The sequence below is a fragment of the Giraffa tippelskirchi genome, chromosome 2 (genome assembly GCF_054371585.1).
Source record: "Giraffa tippelskirchi isolate mGirTip1 chromosome 2, T2T-mGirTip1v1.2.pri, whole genome shotgun sequence".
Taxonomy (NCBI): domain Eukaryota; kingdom Metazoa; phylum Chordata; class Mammalia; order Artiodactyla; family Giraffidae; genus Giraffa; species Giraffa tippelskirchi.
Genome location: NC_137276.1, coordinates 20,126,969 through 20,151,019, shown reverse-complemented (window position 1 = coordinate 20,151,019; position 24,051 = coordinate 20,126,969). Strand labels below are relative to the sequence as shown.

The window sequence follows — 24,051 nt, the reverse complement described above, 5'->3', positions numbered from 1 at the left end:
AGTTAGATTTTTTTTCCCTGTCCGGTAGCATCACGTGTGTGCATGATAAGTCGCTTCAGTCATGTCCAACTCTTTGCAATCCAATGGACTGTAGCTTGCCAGGCTCCTCTGTTCATGGGATTTCCCAGGCAAGAATACTAGAGTGGGTTGCCATTCTCTCCTCCAGGAGATCTTCCTGACCCAGGGATTGAACCTGCGTCTGTCTCTTATGTCTGTTTCATTTGCAGGTAGATTCTTTACCACTAGCGCCACCCGGGAAGCCCAGCATGTTCTTGAACTATCACAGGAAAGAAAGGAACAAGTATTTATTTATAGAAGCTTGCTGACACCAGGCTTTGCATGAAGACACTTTATATAGTAATATAATTGTGGCATTTTTGTCCTATGGAATCAGTTTTTATTTTCCCTGTTTTATAGAGAAGCAAAATCAGCTTGGAGAAATTCAGTCCCTTGCTCGTGGTCGTCACTGGAGAGCAGGAACACTGGAAAGCAGACCCAGGTCTGTCTTGATGCTCCTACTGCCCTGGCCCTAGTGCCTGGAGATCAGAGGCACACACCTGATGTGTCTGTCTTCAGGGTGGTAGCAGGCCCCTGTGTGTGTTTCGTTTATCTCAGTGTATGATCTCAACTCTTCTCATTCATTCAGAAGGCACAGTCATTCAGGGGGGCAGACACATTGGCAAGTGCTCCCTGCTTGGAGCTCACCTTCAGTTCTGAAAAGAGGAGACCAACACCAACACAGACAGGCCTGTCTGAACGATGACAGTCCTTGTGCATGTCTGCGTGCCGAAATGGCTGATCACACAGAGTGGAAGGACAGACATTACATTCATTGGGATGGGGGTGGAAAAGATGCAGGTTTCCTGTGTTTGCCCAGCACAGTTGGGGAAACTTACCATTATCCTGGATCTTAGGGTTTAGCTTGGCAAGGCTTCTGAGACGAGTGGAATTTTAGAACACTGAGCCACATAAGCATGGCTATTTTACATCTGGAGGGGACTTGAGACATATAGACCAACTCCCTCATTCCAGATACTGGGGAACTCAGGACCCAAAAGGAAAGCCAGTTTCTCCTGGTCATACCCCTAATCAGTAGCTGAGCTGGGTCTGAAATCCAGTCCTCTGTCTTCCAAGTTCAGGGGTTTTTTTTGTTTGTTTGTTTTGTTTTGTTTTTTTGTTTTACTACATCAGAAAGTCTTGCAATTTTTACAGCCCAGACCCTTTTAAATTATTCACTCCTACCTCAAGCAGCCTCTGTCCTGCATTTCGTGTTTGGCAAAGTACTATCTATTTGCCAAAGTACTTATATTAGTGAGTTTAGTGAGTAAATAACTAGTTACCCGTTTTTTATTAATTTAAAGCAGATACATAAGTCATCCTTTCTCATCAGCCTAGAGATCCAACCAAGGGTTACCTTATTAGTAAAGAAACTCAAAGTATGATCTCAACTTGGGTTTTTTTAAATGTCAAAAGTAACCATCCTTCTTTAGGGAATGTATGTATATGTATAGCTGATTCACTTTGCTGACCCTGCAGTGTAAAACAACTATACTCTAACACACACACATACACACACACACACAATCCTTCCTTGATACATTATTACCTTCAAAGACCCTTCAGTACTTGGGCTTCTTAGAGAACCCAGGTTGGGAATAAGTGTACAACATTGTGCTGCCTGCTCCAGGGCACTCAGGGTTGTCTGTGATCCCAGTGAGCAGACTTTAGAAGTACCACCTGGACCATATCCTCCCTTCCTCCTACCCTTTCTCCCTCATCATTTAGATCACCCATGGGACATAAGGCAAATAATAGCCGTGTTTTATATGAACTGTTCAAGGATGGACTAGAGTAATTCAAATCTATGCCCCAACCAGTAATGCCGAAGAAGCTGAAGTTGAACAATTCTGTGAAGACCTACAAGACCTTCTGGAACTAACACCCAAAAAAGATGTCCTTTTCATTATAGGAGACTGGAATGCAAAAGTAGGAAGTCAAGAAACACCTGGAGTAACAGGCAAACTTGGCCCTGGAGTACAGAATGAAGCAGGGCAAAGGCTAATAGAGTTCTGCCAAGAGAACGCACTGGTCATAGCAAACACCCTCTTCCAATAACACAAGAGAAGACTCTACACATGGACCTCACCAGATGGTCAACAACGAAATCAGATTGATTATATTCTTTGCAGCCAAAGATGGAGAAGCTCTATACAGTCAGCAAAAACAAGACCAGGAGCTGACTGTGGATCAGATCATGAACTCCTTCTGGCAAAATTCAGACTGAAATTGAAGAAAGTAGAGAAAACCACTAGACCATTCAGGTATGACCTAAATCAAATCCCTTATGACTATACAGTAGAAGTGAGAAATAGATTTAAAGGACTAGATCTGATTGACAGAATATCTGATGAACTATGGGTGGAGGTTCATGACATTGTACAGGAGACAGAAATCAAGACCGTCCCCAAGAAAAAGAATTGCAAAAAAGCAAAATGGCTGTCTGGGGAGGCCTTACAAATAGCTGTGAAAAGAAGAGAAGCAAAAAGCAAAGGAGAAAAGGAAAGATATACCCATTTGAATGCAGAGTTCCAAAGAATAGCAAGAGAGATAAGAAAGCCTTCCTCAGCGATCAATGCAAAGAAATAGAGGAAAACAATAGAATGGGAAAGACTAGAGATCTTTTCAAGAAAATTAGAGATACCAAGGGAATATTTCATGCAAAGATGGGCTCAATAAAGGACAAAAATGGTAGGGACCTAACAGAAGCAAAAGATATTAAGAAGAGGTGGCAAGAATACACAGAAGAATTATACAAAAAAGTTCTTCACGACCCAGACAATCATGATGGTGTGATCACTCACCTAGAGCCAGACATCCTGGAATGTGAAGTCAAGTGGGCCTTAGGAAGCATCACTACGAACAAAGCTAGTGGAGGTGATGGAATTCCAGTTGAGCTATTTCAAATCCTGAAAGATGACGCTGTGAAAGTGCTGCACTCAATATGCCAGCAAATATGGAAAACTCAGCAGTGGCCACAGGACTGGAAAAGGTCAGTTTTCATTCCAATCCCAAAGAAAGGAAATGCCAAAGAATGCTCAAACTACTGAACAATTGCAGTCATCTCACACGCCAAGCCAGGCTTCAGCAATACGTGAACCATGAACTTCCAGATGTTCAAGCTGGTTTTAGAACAGGCAGAGGAACAAGAGATCAAATTGCCAACATCCGCTGGATCATCAAAAAAGCAAGAGAGTTCCAGAAAAACATCTATTTCTGCTTTATTGACTATGCCAAAGCCTTTGACTGTGTGAATCACAATAAACTGTGGAAAATTCTGAAAGAAATGGGCATACCAGACCACCTAACCTGTCTCTTGAGAAACCTGTATGCAGGTCAGGAAGCAACAGTTAGAACTGGACATGGAACAACAGACTGGTTCCAAATAGGAAAAGGAGTACGTCAAGGCTGTATATTGTCACCCTGCTTATTTAACTTATATGCAGAGTACGTCATGAGAAACGCTGGGGTGGAGGAAGCCCAAGCTGGAATCAAGATTGCCGGGAGAAATATCAATAACCTCAGACATGCAGATGACACCACCCTTATGGCAGAAAGTGAAGAAGAACTAAAGTGCTTCTTGATGAAAGTGAAAGAGGAGAGTGAAAAAGTTGGCTTAAAGCTCAACATTCAGAAAACTAAGATCATGGCATCTGGTCCCATCACTTCATGGGAAATAGATCGGGAAACAGTGGAAACAGTGGCTGGCTGACTTTATTTTTCTGGGCTCCAAAATCACCGCAGATGGTGACTGCAGCCATGAAATTAAAAGACGCTTACTCCTTGGAAGGAAAGTTATGACCAACCTAGACAGCATATTAAAAAGCAGAGACATTACTTTGCCAACAAAGGTCCGTCTAGTCAAGGCTATGGTTTTTCCAGTAGTCATGTATGGATGTGAGAATTGGACTATAAAGAAAGCTGAGTGCCGAAGAATTGATGCTTTTGAACTGTGGTGTTGGAGAAGACTCTTGAGAGTCCCTTGGACTGCAAGGAGATCCAGCCAGTCCATCCTAAAGGGGATCAGTCTTGGGTGTTCATTGGAAGGACTGATGTTGAAGCTGAAACTCCAATACTTTGGCCACCTGATGCGAAGAGCTGACTCATTTGAAAAGACCCTGATGCTGGGAAAGATTGAGGGCAGGAGGAGAAGGGGACAACAGAGGATGAGATGATTGGATGGCATCACCGACTCAATGGACATGGGTTTGGGTGGACTCCGGAAGTTGGTGATGGACAGGGAGGCCTGGCTTGCTGCGGTTCATGGGGTCACAAAGAGTCGAACACGACTGAGCGACTGAACTGAACTGAATTGAGAGTGATTATACATATAACTCTACACGCTTTGAATCAAATATGATTTTGAACCCAATTAAGTTTAACAAAAAGATATTTTAGATCACTCACACAGTATAGATTGAACTATCTTAAATTGAATATTTGCAAAACAGTACAACACATAGAAAATGTTTCTAGGGACTTCCCCGGTGGTCCAGTGGTTAAGACTTTGCCTCCCAATGCATCCATGAAATGTACTTTTTTTTATATGTAAATAGGTACTTTATTATTTAATTTTTTCAAAATGAACAGCTTTTTATTGAGGTGCAGTTGATTTACAGTGTAGTATTAGTGTCAGGTATACAGCAAAGTGATTGTTATACATATATATCTATTCTTTTCCAGACTTTTTCATTATAGGTTAAGATATTGAATATAGTTCCCTGTGCCATATAGTAGGTTCTTCATTTTTATCTGTTTTATATATATATAGTAGTGTATAACTGTTAAACTCCTTATTTATCCCTCTGCCACTTTCCCCTTTGGTTGTCATAAATTTGTTCTCTATGTCTGTGAGTCTATTTCTGTTTTGCAAATAAGTTCCTTTGTATCATTTGTGTAGATTCCACATATAAGTGATATTATGTGATATTTGTCTTTCTCTGACTTACTTCACTTAGTGTGATAGTCTCTAGGTCCATCCATGTTGCTGCAGTGTACTTTTTAAACTTAAATGAAAACCTTAATTGAGACCCATTTATTTTGGCACCTTTGTAACCTGTCTGCAGTGTGACTTCATCTTGTTCTTAGGTGACCTGCAGCAGTGAAGGTGTTTATTTCTCAGAGGCAGGCTCTGCCCTCAGCAGCAGTTGCTGCATTTACCCTCAGATAAAAGCCTTTTGAGTTGCTCTTTTAATCTGCAGGAGACAATCAGGGAGGTGCTGGCCCTTGTGCCCAGTCACTAGGCAACAGGACAGGCAAGGAGCTGGAGGGGCCCAGAACCTCCCTGCGTGTCTGGCCCTGTGGTCCGAGCAAACATGAGCCCAGGCCGACCACAGCAGAGTCACGTGGACAGAAATGTGCCCAGCTAAGAGAAGCCGGTAGAGCACCCAGCCTCATCCCTCTTGTTGATGAACTCAGAGGAATGGCCACTTTACCCAGCCCAAGAGCTCAGCTGGGTCGGCATCTTAGTGTGGCCCCCTCACCCTAATGAGAGGCAAAGATCCTGCCTCTTGGCTCACCTCCCGTCACCCCTGGAGAAGGACATGGTCCTTCGGAGCCAGGCTCGCACTCAAAGCCTCCCAGCTTATCGCACTCAAAGCCTCCCAGCTTATGGAGAGCTCTTTTTGCACCTTAGGGAGGTGTGCACATGCTCTGGGAGCTGCCTGGACCACGCACGGAAGACTGTTCCCCTTTGGGGAATGCTTGACCTCTGTACACTGCAGAGAGGGAGGTCTGAAAGAGGCCCTTGGGTTTCTCCAATTCAGGGTTGAACTCTCCAAGGAAATTCTTGACTGACGCTTAATTGTCCTCAGCCCAGATGAGAAAAATGAAGACTTTTCATGGTAGAATTACCCAAGTATTAGCCCCTGTTAGGGATGAGACCTCAGACTTTCCCACTGTATTACCATAGCTGAGTAGGACCTACATCAAATGTAATTAGATGTTGAAGTTCACTTTATCACACAAGATGGTGATTATGCAAATACGGGCTATGCTATTAGTACGGGTTTGGAAAATTGCATCCTTCTCTTCTACTTTGGGTTGGCTTATGGCTACTAATTCTTGAACCTCCTGGAGACTCCAGGCTGATTAAGGTTTGCACAGACCAAACAGACACACTTCCTACCTCCAAGAGCTATGATTAGGCCCAGGTCTTTGTTTCTGAACTGTGTTCCTTAGAGGCGCCTTTGGGACTGTTGGATGGAGGGTGACGGCAGGGTGTTGGACCATAAGGTTTATCTAAAGCAGCTCCTCTTTAGTTGTTGAATATGTTGGGCTGGTGGGCAAGCTTTTGTTTGAAGAAAGGATTTCAGGGCTAACAAAGTTCTGAAAGCCGCTGTCCTAAACCAAAGATTGTTGCTATGAATGTCTCTGTGTATGTATTAGGTTCACCAATCCTTTCTATGTTCTTTTTTCTTTATTGGGTTTTTAAAAAACTATAAGTCAAATAATACAAGATATATAAGAAATGGGTTAAATGTCTCTCCCCTATTCCCTTCCAGTTCTGCTCTTTGAAGATAACCAGTACTGACAGGTTGATATGCACCCTCCCACATGTTTCTCTGTCTGCGCTGATATCCTTTAAAATGTTTTCATTGTGAAAAATTTCAAACATACAAAACCGTAGAGATGAGTGTAATTAACCCATATGTACTGATCCCCTAGTTGCAATAATTATCAAGATTTTACAACACTTGCTTCATCTTTTTCTCATACATTTTTGGGGTTTTATTTTGTTTTAGTAGAATAGCGATATACTACATCTGTACTTGGCAACTGTTTTTTACTTAATCTGTCTTAAAAATTTTGTCCTCATCAGCTCATTTACCACTTCCTCTTCATGGCTGCTGGAGAAGGCAATGGCATCCCACTCCAGTACTCTTGCTTGGAAAATCCCATGGACAGAGGAGCCTGGTAGGCTGCAGTCCATGGGGTTGCTAAGAGTCGGACACAACTGAGCGACTTCACTTTCACGCATTGGAGAAGGAAATGGCAACCCACTCCAGTGTTCTTGCCTGGAGAATCCCAGGGACAGGGGAGCCTGGTGGGCTGCCATCTATGGGGTCGCAGAGTCGGACACGACTGAAGCGACTTAGCAGCAGCAGCAGCTTCATGGCTGCATAGTTTTCCATCATATGTGTGAACAATCACTCACTCAGTCATTATCCTATTCTTGGACATTCAGACTGTTTCCAAAAGTTTTGGCAATAAGTTGTAAATTTATTGTAATAAGCTAACTGTAATAAAAGTCCTTGTATGTATTTACATATTGGTGAATTTATTTCTGTAGGTAAGATTTCCAAAAGTGGGATGGCAGGATCCTGGGCTATATATTGAGTTGCCAAAAGTTTCCATAACATCTTATGGAAAAACTGAAAGGAAAATTTTGGCAAATCCTATATATTTTAAGTTTTATCCAATATTGCCAAAGTATATTCTCAAAAGATTGTGGATATATAATTTCCCACCAGCAATGTATGGATATGCCCATTTCCTAGTCTCTTTATCAATCCTGGATAGGATTGCTTGTTAAAAATGTCATGAATCTTCTGTGTAGAGATGGCATAAAATCAATGTTTTATCTGTGTCTGTGAATAGACTCTTTTTCTGCATGTATTTTGTAAATTTTAGTTTTGCAATCATTATTTGGGGGGAAGATAGCCATTAGGAGCATCTGGAATAGAGGGCTGAAAGGAAATGTCTTTTGAAGACTAACCACGGGTCTTTGTTCCCGTTAGTTTGCTCAGCAGAAAACGGGCTCCGGCCGCGTGGTCCACATCTGCAACCTGCCGGAGGGAAGCTGCACAGAGAATGACGTCATTAACCTGGGGCTGCCCTTTGGCAAGGTCACTAATTACATCCTCATGAAGTCTACTAATCAGGTAAGTCTGGGCAGGTTCACACTGGTAGGTACCGGATAAACCACACACTGGTGGAGGGGAACTATATAATTTTTTTTTTTTTTTAAGAATCTGTTTGTAACATAAAGGGGTAATACACAGCTGGCCTCCTGCTGGTGCAGCACCGAGATTTTCGTGGCCGGTGGTGGTGTTTTGTATCCTCTGGTTTCACCTTACCTTTCTTGTGAAGGGCCCAGGCCTTTGCGAGTTACCTAGAGGTGAGGATGTGTTTTGGAATGAAGTGTTCCTTAACATAGAAAAGCCAGCTGGTTCCTAAAACAGAAATCCATGGACTCGAGTCTTTTCACTGAATTACCCCCTGAGCTAATGCTAGTCTTTCTCACCTTCTACGTTTCTCATCTCTGATGGCACGTGGATTTTGAGCCAGCCAACAACTGACCGGGAAGAGGTATTTTCACTGATCCTTGGTGTTGACATCCAAGGCTCTTGGCTCTTGTAGCAGGAGAGTAGGTGGGAATTAATGGATGCGTGGTGAATCTAAGGAACTAAGAACCCTCAACCCATGAGGATTGAGTCTTTGGGGGTTATGTTTGTCTTCATTTCTAAAGTCAGGAGAGGAATTTATACAGAGACTGGTCAGAAGTAAGAACATTTAGGCTTTTATTTTTAATGACTATTTTAACTTTAGGAATCAGAGGAACAGGCACAGGAGAAATTATTGTCTTAATTAAGGCACGAACTTTGGAAAATCAAAGACACCTTGGATCATCAGTGGTCTTCTTCCATCAACCTGGGCTTAGACTACTCATGTAGTCTCTTCATTCCTCCTTCTCAGAATTCTATTTTGGGCAAATTTCCAAAATTCAGCTTGCAGCATGAATGCAGTGAGATTCACTGGGTTCATTTTATTTCTGTGTGACAGGTGAAAGCTAGAGGTGCTAAAATGTTGGCATGAAGAATGAGGCACTTAGAGTCAGACAGATAGAGCTTATATTGTGGAATCTAAAATATACAGCAAACTAGTGAGTATAACAGAAAAGAAGCAGACTCATAGATATAGAGAAAACAACTAGTGGTTACTATTGGGGTGGGGATAGGGGCAATATAGGTGGACCAGTGGGAGATACAAACTATTGGGTGTAACACAGGCTCGGGGTGTATTATATGACACAGAAAATGCAGCCAATATTGTGTCATAACTGTAAATGGAAAGTAGCCTTTAAAAATTGTATAAAAATAAAACATTTTAAAAAGGAGGCACTTAGAAAGCCGAGTGGTGGATTTTGAAATAAAACTGTAAAGAACCCTGACTTTTTGGTCTCCCATCCTTCTGCCCTGGGCTGTGACAGCATAGAGAAAGGCATGACTGAAATTCAAAAGCAAATGTGAGGGAAGTGGGGAGGATGAGCTTGGTTAGCCCCCGCAGTTCAAGGAAATGGGAGGTGAGGGCTCGCAGTGAGGGCTCCCCGGTCACAGACCATGTTTCCTTCTCAACATTGACCAGTTTGTTGCATCGTGAGTATGGTATCAATACAAACCCATCGAATCTAAGAAACAATAACAGTGACCAATCTGTCACTGCAGCTCCTGGGGCAAACTGACAGGTCAGTCAAAACAATCTATGCAGGGAGTTCACTGGTGGCCTAGTGGTTAGGATTCTGACTTTCACTGCTATGGCCGAGGTTCAATCCCTGATCAGAGAACTGAAATCCTGCAAGCTGCTCAGTGTGACCCCCCAAAAAAATGTCTATGTAGAAACTCCCTAGTTAAAGAGGAGAAATGCTGTGGAAACATAACTGTTTCCTCTCTCTCCAGCTCACAAAGACATGGCCTTCCTTCAAGCCTCAGACACCCCCATGGTTTTTAGAGTATTTCTTTCTTTGCTAAGAAATTGAGAGCTCAGATACCCAGGACTTGTGTCTGTCTCCTGCCATTGGCACCACTGACTAGCAAGTTTTGCAGGGATCAGCCCAAGGTCACTTGTGCAACAGACTCAGTCCCTCCTCTTGGGGAACTGTGGGTTAATTGACCCTCCCATCCCAAGGGGCTCCTGTGGCATGTTGTAGCCACAGATGGACATACATAATTAAGAATAATGTTTGGTAACCATGGAGATCAGGAGAGGGGCCATCTTATAATGAGCTCTTTTGCTAAAGTTAATAAATAGGTCTGAACAGATGGGATCAAAGAGAGCTCTTTTCCTTGTATTGAATTTTTTCCTTTTTATTGAAGTATAAAACACATAATCTAAAATGCACTAGTCTTAAATGTGTGTGAGTGCTTAGTCGCTCAGTCATGTCTGACTCTTCGTCACCCCATGGACTGTAGCCTGCTAGGCTCCGTTGTCCATGGGATTCTCCAGGCAAGAATACTGGGGTGGGTGGCCATTCCTTTCTCCAGGGGATCTTCCTAACACAAGGATCGAACCTGGGTCTCTTGCATTGCAGGCAGATTCTTTACTGTCTGAGCCCCCGGGGAGGCCTCAGTCTTAAGTGTACCACTCCATTAATTTTTTACATGTGTGTACTCAGTTGCATCCAACCCTTTGCAGTCTGTTAAACTGTAGCCCACCAGGCTCCTCTATCTATGGGATTTTTTCAGGCAAGACTACTGGAGTGGGTTGCCATTTCCTTCTCCAGTGGATCTTCCCCACCCAGGGATCAAACCCACATCTCCTGTGTCTCCTGTATTACAGGCAGATTCTTTACCGCTGAGCCATCAGAGAAGCCCTTTTACATGTGTTGGTGGTGGTTTAGTCATTAAGTTGTGTCCGACTCTTACAAGCCCATGGATTGTAGCCTGTCAGGCTTCTCTGTCCATGGGATTCTCCAGGCATGAATACTGGAATGAGCTGCCGTGTCCTCCTCCAGGGGATCTTCTCAACCCAGGGATCAAACCCAGGTCTCCTGCATTGCAGGTGGGTTCTTTACCATCTGACCCACTAAGGATTACTGTGCAAGTACAGATAGAGAACATTTCCAGAACCCGAGAAGGTCTCCTCATTTCCCTTCCTAGTCAATATCCACCCCCAACCCCAAGGGAAACTCAACTCTAACTTTTACCAATTTGTTCTGCCTGTTCTTGAACTTTATATACATGGAGTCACACCTTGTATGGAATTTCCTTTAAGATCATTCAAGTCAAGTCCAATGTCTGTTCCTCCTTTCTTTCCTAGGCCTTTTTAGAGATGGCTTACACAGAGGCTGCCCAGGCCATGGTCCAGTATTACCAAGAAAAATCTGCCATGATCAATGGTGAGAAATTGCTCATTCGGATGTCCAAGAGATACAAGGAATTGCAGCTGAAGGTAAAGCACCCTCTCCTTTGTTCAGTTGTTCAGCAAACATCAGCTGAGTGTCTCCTTGTCAGCCACTGGCTTGAGTGCTGGTGGGAAGGAGACAAAGGAAAAGATCCAAAAAGTATCCACTGCCTTTGAGGATATCGCATGGGAAGGCAAACCCATTCTAACATGGCAAGAAATGTGCTCATTGAGGTAAGGACAGGATGCAAAGGGGTGCTTGAGACAGGATGGCTACCTACCTGGGACCTGAGAACGATTTTAAGGGAAGTCTTAAAAGATAAAGCAAGAGGGAAAGGTGGTTGCTTTTTCAGAGGTTAGAGTTCCAGGCATAAACCTCTGAATATAACCTCCTTCTCTACTCAGACAGGTATTCAGTTACTTTTTCATCCTCTGTCACCTCTTGATCTTTTATTCTTTCCTCCATCCTCTGTATTTATGCCTTAAGTGAAAGTCGCTCAGCCATGTCCAACTCTTTGCAACCCCATGGACTTAACAGTCCATGGAATTCTCCAGGCCAGAATACTGGAGTCAGTAGCTGTTCCCTTCTCCAGGGGCTCTTCCCAACCCAGGGATGGAACCCAGGTCTCCCATATTGCAGGCGGATTCTTTACCAGCTGAGCCACCAGGGAAGCCCCTATTTATTCCTTAAGGTCCATAGAAATTCTTCTAAGCAGCACATGACTGAGTTGGCCATTGTCCAAACTCAGGATTGAACTGAGATCATTCCAGATAGGGCTTTTATCTTTGTTTTAGCTTGTTCTACCTTTCTTTTTTCTTTTCTTTTTTGTGTTGTTGTAAAGTATAACAAAAAAAAAAATACTAATTTTGTATTGTACAGCTGAAAAAGTAATGATGGTGAACTTCCGTAAACCCCATAAAACCACCACCAAAGTCAAGAAATAGCACACAGACAGCACCCAGAAGCTCCCATGAGTCCATTTTTATGTTTAACCCTTCTCTCCACTTTCCTGACTCTAAAGATAATCATTTCCTTGCTTTTCCGTTTATTATTTACTTCCTCTCCATGCCTTCCTTAACACTGTAGTTTAGTTTTTTCCTATTTTTGAGTTTTTTGTGAATGGAATCATACTGTATTCTTTCATTCAACATTATGCCATCTATGTTGGGTGTGTCTATTTTCACAGCTATGTAAATTTCCATTGTATGAGTATAGATTTATTTATCCAGTCCACTGTTGATAGACATTTGGGTTATTTCCAGTTTTAGGGTAGTAGGGACAGTGCTGTGACTATGAACATTTTCAAACATGTTATTTCAGTACCCATGTACATGAGTGTGTAATTAGGGGAACTACATAACTAGAAGTAGAATTGCTGGATCACCAAGCATGCTTACCCTCAACTTTGCTAGATGATAGCGTTCCTACTAGTAGTATCTGAGAGTTTTCATCACCTCCCCTTTTTGCCAGTACTTCGTCTTGTCCAACTTTTTAATTTTTTGCCCCTCTGGGGAAGAGTGTGATGGTTTATCATTGCTTTATTTTTATTTTCCGTATTAATTGAGGCTGAGCAATTTCGCATGTGTTTGTTGGTTATTCCACTTAGATCTTCTCTGGTGGCAAATTTCTAAGTCATTTGCCCATGCATTTGTTTTGGATTGTATCTTCCTATTGGTTTGCAGGAGTTCTCTTGATTGGAGCACTGAGTCCATTTGGATTTGTTGTAATTAATGCCATATTTGTGGTTAAATCTAACTTTGTATTTTGTACTTTCTACTGTCCTATTTAATAGGGATTTTCCGGTTCACTTCAGCTCATTCCACATTTACTGAGAGTCCTTGTTGTTCAAGACTTGCAGCCCTTATTCAGCCTTCAAGGCTCAAGTCAGAACACAAAGGCTTAGCAGCAGCTGTTTCTAGCTAGGACTAGCATTCTGACAAGTCTACATATGTAGATTGGTGATACATCGACCAGTTGCCAAAGTCCTGATTCTGCTTTGCTTGCATTATTGCTTCTAAAGTTCCTTTGCCAACAATTCAGCTTCAGGCGGAACCTGGCATTTTTTTCTTGGCTCATGAAAGCCTGTTGCTTTTCTCAGACAAGTAAAAGATCCTGCCCCATTCTGTACCCAAAGTTCTTGTTCTCCCTGAGTCTGCCCTGGGGGCTAGAATTGAATTTCTGCACTGAATTCTCAGTGGAGCTTTGGTCTCCAAATGAGATATTGTCATAAGGCTCTAGTTAGGATTAACTGCAGTACTCTGCTTCTTAAAGTACCAAGGCACCGAGGTCCCTTATCAAGGGAGGTCTTTTGTGGTGGTGCAAAAACTATGGGTTAAATGGGTCAGATGATCAAAGTTTGCATTCAGCTAATGTTCGCTGAGTGCTCATTGTGAGTGGGAACTGGGCCATGAATATGGGGGTAGCAAGTCTGTAAGGAGCTCACAGGCTTGTGGGAGGAAGAGCACAGAAACATAGAACCATTAACAACCATGTGACCTGCACCAGATTGGAGGCTGGTAGCACCAGCCTAGCCTCTCCCTCCTGCTTTGATGACCTTGGACAAATTGCTTAACCTCTGTGAACCTCAGTTTCCAGATCAGTAAAGGACTATACCTTGTGTTCTTTTGTTTTAAGCATTATTTTTTTCATACGTGGTCTCTTTGAGTCTCACAATCACCCTCCCCTGTGACGTGTGTAGGGTGGATAATAACAGTAATTAAAATAGTACAACAATAATAATGAGAATATGTACCTTTAATTGAGTCCTGGGTCAAGTAATGTGCCAAGCACTTTAAGACATTATCTACTGTGATCCTGACATCAGTCTTGTTGGATAGGTATTATTATCAGGTCTACAGACAAGGAAACAGCCTCATAGAAGTTTAATAACTGGCCCAAGATCATAGTTACTGGAAGAGTCATGATTGTATCGTAGAATTGTTTTGGTTTTGCACTTTGTATGCATCTCCATATTGTGTTTTTATGATCTCCATTGTCCATGTGAAAAAAAAAGAGAGAAATCAGATAATTTGCTTACAGTCATCCCGTCATTAAGCAGCAGAGATAGTATTCTAACAGAGCTTCTCGAACTTCACCGTGCATACACATGACTTGTGGATCTTGTTGAAATTTCTGATTCAGTAGGTCTGGGGCAGGGCTGTGATTCTGCATTTCTCACAAGCTCCCGGGAGATGTCAATGTTTCTGGTCCTTGTAGCACACTCTAAGTGGCCAGAACACATTGTTCCTGACCTTTAGCGAGGATTTTGTGCTCCCCAAGTAGTCACACTGCCTCTACGTGAAAGCATTTTCGAGCATGTTTCAATTACATAGTAACGGGTGTATTATGGTCCCCATGTTGACATGAATCAGCTTGGACTTTCTCTGCAAGTGACAGAAATTTATCTCCATTAAAGCATACTGGCTAATGTAAATAAAAGAATTTATTGGCTCATGGAACTGAAAAAAAACAAGAGTAGCCCTGGGTTGCAGGCATGGCTGGATTCAGGACCCAAGTGCTATCATTAGGACTCAGTTTCTGTCTGCTCTGCTTTCTGTTCCCTTGGCCTTGTTGTTGGGGTCTCCCTGGGATGGCCCCTGACAGACCCCAGCTCTCTCCTCTAGGTGGCGTGATGGCTTCAGTGACTCCAGCACCTTTGGCTCCTCAGCCTCCCATTTTCCTTCACCAAGAAAAAGCCAGAGTTTTTCCTGGTGGTACCGAGGAAGTCCCTCTGATACATGCACTTCCCTGAGCCAATCCCTGTAGCTGTGCTGTGGTCAGACCATGTCACCTGCTGCATCCTGGGAGCAGGTTGGAGACAGGGGATGGTTCCTGGGGATGCAGACAGCAAAGCACTGTGTCCATATGTGTCTCTGGGCCAAAGGGCCACCACGTGGGGTCCCGCCAGGGCTTGCAGAGGTGGGGGAGATTTTGATTGGTGTTTCTCCTGTAATTTTACCTTTTGCTCACCAGACAAAGTGGAGGAGGAAGAAGGAGAGTTTTTTTTTAAGGCATTTCTCCTCTCCTCTCAAATATTTCCTCATGCCGGTAATCTTGTCTCACTGTTTGTGGCTGAGATTCTATTCCTCAGGACATTTGGGACAGAAACTTTCACACAATAGGTGTCCTACAAACGTGTGAAATGAGTGAGAAAATCTGAAGGAATGATAAAAAATGAGTGTTTCCCTTCCTGCAGACCTGCATGAGAAGACTGATTATTCTGTAGATACTTCTCCAGAATCATAGCATCTCACGTGCAGAAGGGAATCTGCAATAGTTTAAAACTGTGTGCTCCAGTCACTCCATCAGAGAACTGTCAGGGAAGTTTTCAATTCCTCTTCCCCAGAGACTCTCATCAGGTAGATTGGGGTGGGACTGAGGCTCCCAGGTGGTTTGGGAACAGTGGGCCTGTTTTCAGAGCCATTGGTCTTGCCAGCCTCCTACCCACAGAGATGGTCTTTGGCCCTGGGAAGCAGTCTTGTGAGTGATCCATGATCTCTTGGCTAAGGAGAATAAACCAGCAAATGATGACTGAGGGTCTTTTCCGTGCAAGATGTGGTGCCAAGAGCTACAGTGAACATGAGAAAGGTCCTCACTTGGGGGAAAGTTTGCTATCTCACTGGGCAGAGAAGCTAATCTCATGATTTAAACCTGAGTGCATCCATTCCAAGTTCCTAGAAGATCAGTGGCAAAAGACAGTATGACTTGGTTGTGTCAAGAAGGGAGAGATTCCTGAGTAGAGCCTTGAAGGATGAGGCAACTAAACAGAGTAGGGGCTTCCGGGCAGGAGGTGGTCGAGAAGAGATGTAGGGCCTGGAAGCACAGTGATACAGAAATAATCAGGGATGCTGTGACAGTATGTGGCTCTGACAAGTTCAGGGCTCATCTGCAAAGGTGTCAGCATCTTCTTAAGGCTCTTGAGACAAATGAAACAGCCAAGAAGGGGTCAGGAGGCACAAAACTCTCTAGCGGCTTCTTTTATGCTGGCCCAGCACTCCGTGGCCTTTATCAGGACAGCGCTCTCTGCCCGAAGGCTCTCAGTGGATGCCAGGTGGGCCTCATTATCTCACCATTATAGGTGGAGAAGGTGAGTCTCCCACAGGCAACAAGCCATGACCCCAGGTGACCCTGCCAGCTGGCAGCAGGGCTGGGCTGCTCTTCCTGGGTAGAGATTCTCCATCCGCAGGGACTCCCTGTGAAATCATACTTCCCCGGGAATGTATGGGGCTTGGGATCTCACTCTTGCCTTAAAGCAGCAAGATGTGTCTACAGAGAGCATTGTAAATGGTCCCCTGGGGGCTGGTTGACAGTGGAAATGGATTCACCATTGGGATGTGTGTGTGTTAACATACCATCCTGTCCACTTCTGTGTGTGTTTGAAGTATTATACAATAAAAAGGTATATCCAGACATCGTCACACACCTACTCCGTCCTCTTTTTTCCACTCCTCTGCAGTGATTATATTTTTCTTTTACCTGCTTCCTTTATACCTTTAACCACAAGATAATGAAGCCAGGCCTGAAGAGGAAGGTTGAGAGAGGATTTTCTTAAGAGTTGTGAAAAGTTGATTCTGTTATTTGAAAGCCTTTGGCCACTTCTGACTCCTTTACAGATGGCAGCTGGCAGAGTGTCAGGCCAGAGAGTGCCAACAGTTTGGAATTATCACTTAAAATAGAGGAACTGACCTCCGGTCCTCAGAGCGGGGAGTCACGGTGCCTGTGACCGCCATCTCCAGCATATAGTATTTGCAGATTGTCGTGGCCTTTCTCTGCAGCCCATCCCTCCATCTCTCCAGCCAGTCATTGTGGCATGAGGGGCCCCTTGCTACTGCTGGTCAACAAGCCCATTCCCTGCTTCACCCAGCTATGCCACCTGAATAAAAGCAAATTTAGCGGATGCTGGCCTCACAAAGCTGTTCTGTGGCTGAGAAAATAAGGACAAGGAAATATTTAAGCCCAGAAGAGGCTCTTCTAGCCTCCAGAGAACTCTAGAAGCACCTCTCTGACCCCCAGGGGATTGCATTGGGCCATAGAGGATGTTTTTATCTGTGGTGCCTGACTGGCCAGCTCTGTCCCCTCATCGGCAAGGCATCCAGAAAGAAAGAGGAGGGCCCGAGGGGCTGTTGTCTGTGATGATGGAGGTCAGTAGGGTCCAAGAGCTCCTAGAACGCCTCTGGCTGTGACACTGGCCTGACCTTTCCCTCCCTGTGGGTCTCAAGCCCACCCCTCTGTAGCCCTGGGTAACCTACAGAACCTCAGTTTGCTCCCTGACCAGGCCCCTCCTCTCACGACAGGTTTTTCTGGGTCCAGACTAGAAGGACAGTCACAAGGACCTGAGGTTCCAGAGGGCAGAAGAAAGGTGTTGGGGACCCTGGGGACTCTTTTTGCTACAGGAAGTCCCTGATCCAGCCTCCTCAGGGAATTTGGATGTTCTGAAAAATTGCCATGGTACATTTCACCCTGTGTAGGGGCACATTCATTAACCTTCGGCTGCTCCAGCTTGGCAGGGTGAGGACAGATTTGGGCCTGCCTGGTGCCAGCAGATCTTGTCCCACATCCCTGCTCTTGGTCTTGATGGCTCTCACGAGCTTTCTCAGGCTGGCCCAAGTGGAGACAGTGATGCTGTGCGTCTCCTAAGGACCAGCCATCCCAGGGTGGCCTCTCCTGTGATGATGCAGGAGGCAACTTTCACTTTGTGGTCCGAGATGGGGACAGGCAGGAAGAAGACCACTCAGTGGGTTCAGATCAACCTTCTCTACCAACAACCCAGGCAGGAGGACAGGTGGTCTGCAGTGGGGTGGAAGGAGGCACCTGGCAGGAGCCTTCTTTTCCATGCAGGCCCACAGCCCCAGCTCCTTCCCTTGCTTGGCCTTGAGTTGCTGCTTCTGGTCCAGTCTAAGCAGTTAGGGTGCTGGTTGGCTGTGCAGGGCCTGGGAGATCTGGTTACTCATAGGTGACACTTCCGTAGGCTTATAGAGGGGCCACCTTTATAGTTACGGTCAGATGAAAGGGATCATTTGCCAAAACTGCGAGGCCTGCTCTCAGGTGGGTATCCTGACCTGTGCTAGTTCCTGGGCGTTTTATTGAATAGGGATGGTCTGGCTCTTGACCTCCCCCTCCTCCTTCATAACCACAGTGGTAGTGATCACTGACTTCTCTTCTCTGCTCTTGTGTTTCCAGTTGACAAGCGATCCTTCCCTGGCTTGAACATTTTACATCCCTTCCCTAAGTCCTAGCTCTGACCTCTCCTCTGAAACCACAGGAGGCTCCTCCTTAATTCTCTCCTCCCTTTATTATTCCTCAGCACAGCCCTCAATGGCAGCAGTAACACAGATCAGTGGCTATGCACCCAGCTCGTCATGAAGCTCACTTCGTATCTTTGGCCCTGGATCTCACACCTATAAGATGAGGTGTTTGATGATACCTGACGTCCATATAGGCTCCAAGATTTCATGATCCTTTGTTAACTGTTGGGTTGGCCAAAAAGTTCATTTGGGTTTAAACACACTTTTTGACCAACTCAACATATAGGGGAAAAAAATAAGGATATAAAGAACAGTTTATTACATTTCCTAAGAAAATTCTTTGTCAAAAATTGACATATAGACTGAGGGCTTTTAAGTCTTTTTTAAACATCAGTATTATAGGGACGGCAGAGGATGAGATGGTTAGATAGCATCTGCGATTCGGTGGACGTGAATTTGAGCAAACTCCAGGAGATAGTGGAGGACAGAGGAGGCTGGTGTGATGCAGTCCATGGGGTTGCAAAGAGTTGGACATGACTTAGCGATTGAACAACAACACAATTTGGGAGATATAAATCACAAAGCATAAATTTACCCTGCTCCATCCATTTTAATTGAATGGATGAATTCTATATAGTCTTTTGCAAAATGCTTCCATCCTTCTGTGCTCAGGAATTTCATTTTTAACCATTTATTTTTATTGTTTTCTTACTGTTTGTCCACTCTGGCTTTCAGAAAGGGCTTTGGTTGGGATTTGGGAGCTGGGGTTGGTCCTGTCCTGGCATAGTCACCATATGGTGACTTCTGGAAGGGTGGAGCCTTGGGTGCTTGTATCCTCAACTGTGAAACCTGGCTCACAGCCTGCACTGCCCACCTTGCAGATTTCCATTTAGCACTAAATGACCCACTAAAGAACCACGCTGCAGTCAGGAGCTGCTGGAAGCGCGGGGGCGTGGAAAGGACCTTGGAGTTAAACTGCCGGTTGTCAAGTCCTAACCAAGTCTGTAAATGTGTTCCTTAACCCAACGCAACTCCAGGGGTCACCCTAGAACACAGCATGGCTGGTGACTGGAGCTGTGCCAGGCAGAACTCTGCCTTGATGTCTCTGGGTCTCAGTTTCCTCAGATGTAAAATCTGGGGGCTGCATTCTCTGATCTTCAAGTCTCTTTCTAAGTTGTAACGCCTCTTTCTCTCCCTCCTCCCCTCCCTCCCTCTTTCCTTGTGTTCCTTTCACATATTAGATATTTTCCTTTATTCTGGAGGGAGGTGGGAGGTGGGTAGTAACCAATGCTGCTTTCCCCCCGCACGTGGATAGTGAGCCTCAGATGTCTTCCTTCCTGGCTTAATGGATGCTGTGTGCCCTGGACCACTCAGCCCCGTACTGTTCAGTATTATGTTCATACTTGTCATCCTCTGGATTAAACTTTCTCTCCCTAAGAAGGCTTTTTTCACCCTTTGGTGGGTGGGGCAATGAACCCAAGTCCTAGCTGCTTCCCTCTGGTGTTTGCAAGGCCTTCTCAGGTCTGACAGTGACCCTCTGACTTTGCCTAGAAACCTGGGAAGACCGTGGCCGCCATCATCCAGGACATCCATTCCCAGAGGGAGAGGGACATGTTCCGGGAAGCAGAAAGGTGAGGCCCAGCCTTGGTCTCAGGGCAGATTCTGGGTCGTTGGAACATCCTCCCCTTTCTTAGGGGCGCTTGAGTCATTCTGTGCCCTGCCCTTGCCTCATCCTGTCCATCAGCTTTTTCTGGGCACTGCACTTCTTTGTGTCCGATGGAATACGCAAGTCCAGTAGAGTACTCAGGTTAAACCTCAGAAAAATGCAAGATGCTCAGCTTCCTCCTTTGTTGTAAAGGCATATAGGAGAGGGTCTGCTGATATATGACTCTTAGGGGCAAGGGTACACTCTGCTAAAACAGCCTTAAAGTGTGCGTGGTGTATGTGTGTTGTGTTTGCTGTGTGTTGTGTGGTTGTATTGTGTATGTGGTATGTTGTATGTATGTATGTTTATGTGCAGTGTGTGTATTTTGTTTGAGTTATATGGTTGTATTGTGTGTATTATATGTGTGTTTGATGTATAGAGTGTTGTGTGTGGTATCTGGTGTGTGTGTGCGGAGTGGGTGTATGTGTGTTGTATGTGTGGTATACCTATATCTATGGGGTCTGTGTGTGTGTTTGCATGATATGTGTGGTGTGGGTGTATGTGGGCTGTGAGTGTGGTATGTGTATGTGTATGTCTTCTGTTTAGAGACAACCCCTGATTTTTCTTGAGCTGAATGTAGGTGCAGAAATGTCTGTGACTTGACTGGTCACTCACTCAACATTGAGTGCATTCAGTGTTCCAACTCATTTCTCCCGACTGAAGTTGTGACTGCCAGGCTGAGGCTGCAAGTTCACCACTGTCACCACCCTGCAGAGTGAAGACAGTCCCTGCCGAGGCCACTGTGCAGAACCGCAGGAGCGGCAGCTGGCCTGCTCATTCTGTGGTTTTTACCCAGAGCTGCCGCAGGAGGCGCCCTAACCTTACTGCAGAGGGCCCAGCCCAGGCTGTATCCCCAGAGGAGGTCAAAGCTGGTCCCAGGGAGCCACATCTCTTGCCCCCGTTCAGTGAGGACTGCGTGGTTTTCCTGTATTTGGAAACCAAATGGAAGTTCCCCATCCTTTTAGAATATTGGGTGGATGACTCAACTGACCTGCTTAATAATAACCGTGTGTGTGTGTGTGTGTATGTGTGTATCTTTGTTTGCAGCTGTTCAGGGTTGGGATTTTTGTTTGTTTCAAATATTGTGGCTAAGACGCATGTGAAGCCACAGCATGCCCCTGCAATTCTGTGGTAGAGTCCCAAGGGCAGGTGACCAGGAAGTCTTGCTCTGAACCCTAGGTAGGCTCGGGTCCTTTTCTGGATTTCTGTTTTATCATCTGATACATGAGCAGGTCAGAGCTCTAAGGACTCTTCCAACCCCAAATGCCTTCCTAGAAAAATGGAGGCCAAGAGGCGGCCTTTATTTCAGTGGAGGCCGGGTGTAGGGGTGACTTCAGTCTCCTAGTCAAGAGGTCAGCTGACTGAACCCCAGGTTAGGCAGCCTCTCCCACCAGGCTGCACCAGAGCAACCTGGCCTGACCCCAAAGTCCACTCCGCTCCCCGGGACAGTCTCCTGCTCCCTGAGTGTAGCTCATTTCCAAGAGGAGATGTGGCTGAGCCAAACCAGCCCAATTATTCATCCCCATTCCCAGGAGCATTATGAGGAAAGAAGCAGAGGGCAGCCAGCATTGCGCCCAGGGAAAATCCCTCCCTAAGCGTGGGGGGAGGCGGAGCTTGCTCCTGGACCACTCTGGGCGCTCTGCGCAGTGGTGCTAAGAGCGCATGGCCGGGTGGGGTCTCGTGCACCGTGCCTCTATTGCAGAGATGGGGTGTATCTGGCCAGTGTGGGGGGACCTGCAGGTGCCACAGATTCTAAAGCGGCTCCTTTGCCCCCCCTCACAGGTACGGCCCAGAAAGGCCACGATCTCGAAGTCCAGTGAGCCGGTCGCTCTCCCCAAGGTCCCACACTCCGAGCTTCACCTCCTGCAGCTCTTCTCACAGCCCCCCGGGCCCATCCCGGGCCGACTGGGGCAATGGCCGGGACTCGTGGGAGCACTCTCCCTACGCCAGGAGGGAGGAAGAGCGAGGCCCAGCGCCATGGAGGGAGAACGGGGAGGACAAGAGGGACAGGACGGACACGTGGACACATGATCGCAAGCACTACCCCCGGCAACTAGACAAAGCCGAGTTAGACGAGCGACTGGAAGCGGGGAGGAGCTACAGAGAAAAGCACCCGAGGTCTGGGTCCCCCAACCCGCTCCACTCGGCGTCGGGCTACAAAAGCCGAGAAGACGGCTACCACCGGAAAGAGTCCAAGGGCAAATCGGACAAGTACCTGAAGCCGCAGCAGGATGCCCCGGGGAGGTCCAGGAGGAAAGATGAGGCCAGGCTGCGAGAAGGCAGGCACCCCCACGCCGACGACTCCGGGAGGGAAGACGGGTTGGAGCCCAAGGGCACCAAGTCCAAACAGAGTGAGAAAAACAGAGCCAAGAGACCTGATCGAGACCAAGAAGGAGCTGATGACAGAAAAGAAAGGATGGTAGAGAATGAGGTAAGGATGGAATCCCTTTCCCCCAGGTAAGGAGAGGCAGGTCCCAGGGGAGAAGACTAATAAGGATAATGAACATTTATGGAATGAATGAAATGCTTACTAAATCTGTACTCTGTGCCAGGCACTGTGCTAAGCGTGTTATCTCCACTCATTTAATCCCCCCCAGTAACCCTAGGAAGAAATACTAGTAATAATACTGTCATTACTGTGGATGAGGCAGCTGAGGCCCAGAGAGCTTAAGTTAGTTGCCCAAGGACACACAGTCAGGAAATGGTGGAACTAGAATGATACCCAGGTGATCTGGCTCCAAGTCCCACGGCACCCTCCTGCCTTTACTGGAAGTTCGGCAAGGACTTGATGCAGAGGCCTTCTGTTGGATTTCGTCTGTTTGTCCAGGGTGGAGTGGCCCTGAGGTGTTTGCACACACACACTCTGCCAGGGTAGATTAGACCTTTGGTCTGCTCCGTCCTTTCTCCTGCCAAAAGCATCCACCAGTGTTGGGCTTTGATGAGAGGTGGTAAAGGAGAAGCCACCACCACCCACTAAATTATACTGGGTGCCCAGGGCTTGGTGTGTTTCTCCAGACATAGTGTTTTCCTTCTATTGGAATAAAAACGCTCAGCAGTTGGCTGGCATCTTCCACCCAAATGCCTCATCCAGGCCTCACCATCTGCTGCAGGACTTCAGTCCTCCTTGTGACCCACTAATGTTAAACTCTCATCACCATCTTGAGAACAGCCTAGAACCCATAGGGTTGCCCCAGGAGCCAAAGAACAGGCAGCAACTGAACTTGGGGAATAAAGGCTAAGGACAGGGTCCCTGCCTTTCTTATGATATGCCAGGTACCTCCCACCACAGGGCCTTAGTATGGCATTCCCCTGCCTGGGAGCCCCTCCCCTGCTGACATCCACATGGCTCCCTCCTCAGCTCCTGTGTCTTTACTCGTTGTCACAATCTCCAAAGTTTATTCTTGGCCACCCCCTTGTGAGCTCAATGAGGGCATGAATTTGTATCACTGCCAGTACCCCCCCCACCCCAGTTCCTGGATTAGGGTTTGGCACAGAGTGGGCGTTCAATAAGTATTTGTAAAAGGAATGAATGATTGAGTCCAGACTCTGGAGGCAGAAGCCTGGCTTCTGAGAACTAGGTCACACCCTGTTCTTTTTGGCCTCAGTTTTCTCATTTGTGAAATGGGTGTGATCACAGGCTGCTGTAAGACTTTAACAAGATTGTGCTCATGGGAAACCCTGGGAGAGTCTGGAGGGAGTGCCCATTGCTGGCAAAGCCATTGTATGCGCTGCTCAGTGTTTGCAGGAAGCCACAGCCAGACACGAAGCTCTGCCTTGACCATGAGACCAAAAGAAAAAAGGAAGACAAGGCAGTGAATAGGGCAACATGGGAAAGAGGCTCTCCTCCACTTTCCCGGCAGGGGCACCAAGGTTTACAGACCCAGATGCCTACAGCAGGGAAACCAGGCAAGTGACACAGACCA

The 24,051-nt window shown here is 45.9% G+C and overlaps 1 protein-coding gene across 14 annotated transcripts in view; it reads left to right on the top strand.

The window, feature by feature from the left end:
• Positions 1-24,051, top strand: part of RBM20 (RNA binding motif protein 20) — a 199,105-nt gene that overhangs the window by 153,326 nt on the left and 21,728 nt on the right. For all 14 annotated transcript variants that reach the window (XM_081541119.1, XM_081541091.1, XM_081541109.1 and 11 more), the window contains 4 exons: positions 7,797-7,940; positions 11,095-11,226; positions 19,975-20,054; positions 21,911-22,559. In XM_081541119.1, coding sequence (XP_081397245.1) covers positions 7,797-7,940; positions 11,095-11,226; positions 19,975-20,054; positions 21,911-22,559 — 1,005 coding nt within the window. The remainder of the gene's footprint in view (positions 1-7,796; positions 7,941-11,094; positions 11,227-19,974; positions 20,055-21,910; positions 22,560-24,051) is intronic.